The 4,277-nt window shown below is 41.1% G+C and overlaps 1 protein-coding gene across 1 annotated transcript in view; it reads left to right on the top strand.

Annotated features, from left to right (window-relative positions):
- LOC121933176 (D-box binding PAR bZIP transcription factor) overlaps nt 1–3,727 on the top strand; it is a 20,317-nt gene extending 16,590 nt beyond the window's left edge. Inside the window, exon 4 of the mRNA XM_042472536.1 lies at nt 1,881–3,727. Coding sequence (XP_042328470.1) covers nt 1,881–2,096 — 216 coding nt within the window. The 3' untranslated portion in view covers nt 2,097–3,727. The remainder of the gene's footprint in view (nt 1–1,880) is intronic.
- The last annotated feature ends 550 nt before the right edge of the window (nt 3,728–4,277 follow it).

Here is a 4,277-nt window from a genome sequence, read left to right as displayed (position 1 = left end):
GCTTGACAAAATTATTGCAGTTCAGAGAATTCCCCCAGCTACCTTGTCATGCTGGCACCATGCTGACTGAGGGATTTTCTGTAGTCCAGAACAATCATTTGTCCAAGCTCTAGTCTATAGGTCTTTCCCATTTTGAAGAATGAGATAAGAAACACATTGCAGAAATAATCCAGTTTGAGACTGCTTTAACTGCCCTGGCTCAATGCTAGTGAATTCAGGGAACCATAGTTTTGTGAGACATTGAGCTTTCTCTGTCAGAGAGCTCTGGTGCTACAATAAACTACAATTCCCAGGATTCCCTAGCACTGAGCCAGGGCAGTTAAAGTGGTCTCCAACTGGATTATTTCTGCTGTGTGTTTTGGACCTTAGTTGATTTCATCCTTCTCTTCCTTTGTCTCTATTTTTTCTCCATGAGTGCAATTTATTTCATTTCATCCTTTATGTCTTTTATGATTAAAATCATTTTAACAAGTCAATTACAAAACAACCCACTAACAATAAAGAAAAGCTTGTTATGAATATAAGATGGGGGGGATGAATACACACCCCACCCAATGTTATACTCATAACAATCTTCCAAAGTAGATTAGGCTGGGGCAGAAGAGAAAGATCCAAAATCACTCGGTGAACTTAACAGCTGATCGGATGCAAAGTACTTGGGATCACATCCCTACAGTGACTCAACAACAAAACTCTGATTGTTGAGTTTTGTTGTTGAGAAATTTTAACTGAGACTGGAACACCTTAGGAAATTGATATATGATTAATTTCATTATTATTTAAAAATATTTATATACCACTTTCACATAAATTGCACCATTTTCTCAGTGATTCAGCGCAATTTGTTTGAATAAAATTATCAAAAAGAAAGAAAGAAGAAAGGAAAGGAAAGGAAAAAGAAAAAGAAAAAGAAAGAGCAGTGCCCTCAATAGCTAAATTGTATTTAGCTGACAATTGTGTATGGAAATTTAATACAACAGAAATACATGAACAGCAATAAATTAAAATAAATTTTAAGGAAAGCTAACCACAAAATTAGATAGATATCTGCAGCATGAATAAATAAATGTAAAATAAATGAATACAGCATAAATAAATCAACATAAATAGATATAAAAAAAGCATTTTGAAGAAAGGTTTGAAAATCTTGCTCCAACTAGAACATCCGCAGCAGAGAGGACTCCACCACCTCTGTAGGCAATTGGTTCTTGACCACTCTTACAGTCAAAAAGTCCTTCTAACGTTCTATTGAACTTGCCCTCCCATAACTTAAAATCATTAAACCTGGTTCTATCCTCTGAGGCAGTGGAGAACAAGCTTGTACAGTATCCTGCTCTCTGTGACATTCCTTGAGGAGAAAATCTGGTTTCAAGTCCCACAAAGCTCTTTGGGTGATCTTGGATTGGTGACTGCCTCTGAGCTTGAGAGGGCTACCTTCATACCACATTAATGTAAGGATAAAATTAAATGGAAGATCACATAGGCCCATTTCAGAAAGGACAAGATTAAAAGCTACCCAAAACAGCTTGGTAGAAGACTTGAGCCCCTTCCAGTTCTCTGATTTTATTATTCTCTTTTTTTGGAAGTCTTTAAACAGATGTTGGGTGGTTGGGTGGGCTTAGTTGTGCATGGCAGCGATTTGGACCAGTTGGCCCATGTCCAACTTGTAAGATTCTGCATTCATTTGTCCCGAGTGTAAAACTATCTCAAACGAAAGATTATTATCATAAGTGCTTTCAGAATGGAGTTGGGTCCACAAATGTTTCAGAGCTGTTTCACATGAAGAGAACTGTGATGTAACATTTTCTAGTGTGCCCCATTGTGTGTTTTGCTTTTTCTGACCTCAGTCCCCCCCTTGTCTCCTTTTCTGTTTTGACCAGGATGAGAAATACTGGAACAGGCGCTACAAGAACAATGAGGCAGCAAAACGCTCCCGAGATGCCCGCCGCCTGAAAGAGAACCAAATCACCGTGCGGGCGGCCTTTCTGGAGAAGGAGAATGCTGTCCTCCGCCAGGAAGTGGCTAATATCCGCCAGGAACTGACCCGCTACCGCAGCATCCTCTCCAAGTATGAATCTCAGCATGGCACCTTGTAAAACCCATGGCAAGGATGCTGCGATTTTCTCTACCGTCCCACCATTGAAGTGGTGGTGGGGCCACCCTGGTTTTTCAACCCTGACCCCCGTCTTCCCGAACCGGGCAAACAAATAATCAAACAACAGATGTTTGGAACGAGGGGGAAAAGGTCCGAAGCGGGCGAATTCCCCTATGCGGGGACTACCGTGGTCCGGGTGCAGGACAGAAGGGATAAGACTTCGTAGGGTTGGCACGCGCTGACCCTTTGCTAAGACGAGGGCAGTGACTTCGAGATGTTGAACTTGGGCATCGTAGGCACACGGAAAACACACCGCAAAAAAACCAACAACACAAGGGCTCTATAGCACGCTGGAAGATGTATTGCACACACACACACATACACACACACACACACACACACACACTGTCTAACATACATACACTAGAGTTTGGCTTGTTGGCAGACTTTTCTATCTTAAATGACAGAATTCAACTGCAGATTTCCGCATCTGCTCACTTCTGTCATACGTGGCATTTCGGCCGGTGACCCGTCTGGCCCCAGGAGGTGTCTGGCGTGTCAGGACGGCTGGGTTCGTTTTCTTTCTTGCTGTCTCTTTGACAGCTGGTGCATCTTTTTTACAGCAGGTGTTTGCACACAACTTACCCATCCCTTCTTCCCTTTCCCCTTTGACTTCTTGTGCGAGGCAGCACTTGAGGATTTGGAAATTGCAATCAGCTGCCCAATGTGAACCTTGGGACCTAGGTGTTCTGGGCTCCCATCTCACCCTGTTGAACCATGAGGTCCTACCAAGCCCTTCATTAGAGAACCCAGGAGTCCTGGCACCCTGAAAAAGAGGACAAGGAGGAGTTGTTTCTTTTGATGCCAGTAAATCTCTTCTGCCTACAAAATGCCAAATTTAGAACAGCAAAAGAGTTGCACACTTATATTTTTTCCACAATTGAATGAAAGGAGCTTTGTGTCAGAGGGCAGATATAGGGGCTATTAGTTCAACTATTCCAGTTTTCTTACTATGATACCTTTTTTTTTAGTTCAAAAGCAAGTGATGGTTTCTGTTCCCCCCTGCCTTCCTCATGTTTTGTCTCCAGCACTGTCTGATGTCATCATATGTACAGAAACTCGAAACACAAAACCTCATTGGTGACCCTCCATAAATATGAACAGATATATATATATAAATATATGATTTTCTCTTTTTTGTAAAAACAAACAATATATATATATATATATATATATATATAAAGAGAGAGACTCCAGGAGAGACTTGAGAGATTAAACTTTGTTCTTCTATAGGGGAAAGGATGGTTCTTTCGTACAGAAAGGGAATGGGGAAATAATGATCTTATCTCCTTTGGGGAGGTTCCTGGTCTTTTTAATTTTCCATGTAATAAGTATTGCTGCGGACTTTTGAAAGAAATTGACAACGGTGGGAGACTTTTTCAAAAGGATGTTTACAATTGTATACTGTGAGCAATGAGGAATAAAGAAAGACAGGATTAAAAAAAAGAATACCTAGACTTCTTTTATGTTTGTACTTATGTGTCTGTGTGTTGATACAGTCCGAAATCGAATTCTTGGGTTGGAGAGACACCGAACCAAATTAATATACATTGAGTGACTTGCCAAGTCAATGTGTTTACTCTGGTTGGAGATAACAATTATGTTGTCAGGTTTAGGCTACAATAAACAAACCTGAGTGTTTCTATGTTCTTCATCAGCCATATCTTTTATAGGTCTTACTGGTCCAATCACTTTTTATACTCTTTTTCCTAGACCAGGGACTTATTCCTGGTCCACTCCATCTTATGAACAGTGTCCATGTCCCCTGTCTTTTGCTGCAGCTTAAAAAGGATTTATCTGTCTGGCTATGCTTATGCTGGGTATAAATACATATTAATATATATCTTTCCAAGGCTATGCATGTGCTGTGGGAAAGGCAGGGGAGGTGGGGGGGGGGACCCATGATTTTGTACCACTGCCTTTCCCAACCTACTGCCTCTAGATGTGCTGGAGTACAACTCCTATTATCCACATCTTACATTGTTAATAGTTATAGTGGCTGTGGTTGATGGTAGTTCTTCAGCATAACTGAAGGGTGCCAGGTTGGAGCAGTTTACTGTATAATGACAGATTTAATTCCGCAGTTTGTGTAATGGGGGAAAGGCAGCAGCTCTTCCAAGTA

Source organism: Sceloporus undulatus, chromosome 6 (assembly GCF_019175285.1).
Source record: "Sceloporus undulatus isolate JIND9_A2432 ecotype Alabama chromosome 6, SceUnd_v1.1, whole genome shotgun sequence".
Classification (NCBI taxonomy): domain Eukaryota; kingdom Metazoa; phylum Chordata; class Lepidosauria; order Squamata; family Phrynosomatidae; genus Sceloporus; species Sceloporus undulatus.
Note: the sequence above shows the minus strand (reverse complement) of the source record. Positions and strands in the feature narration are given on the sequence as shown.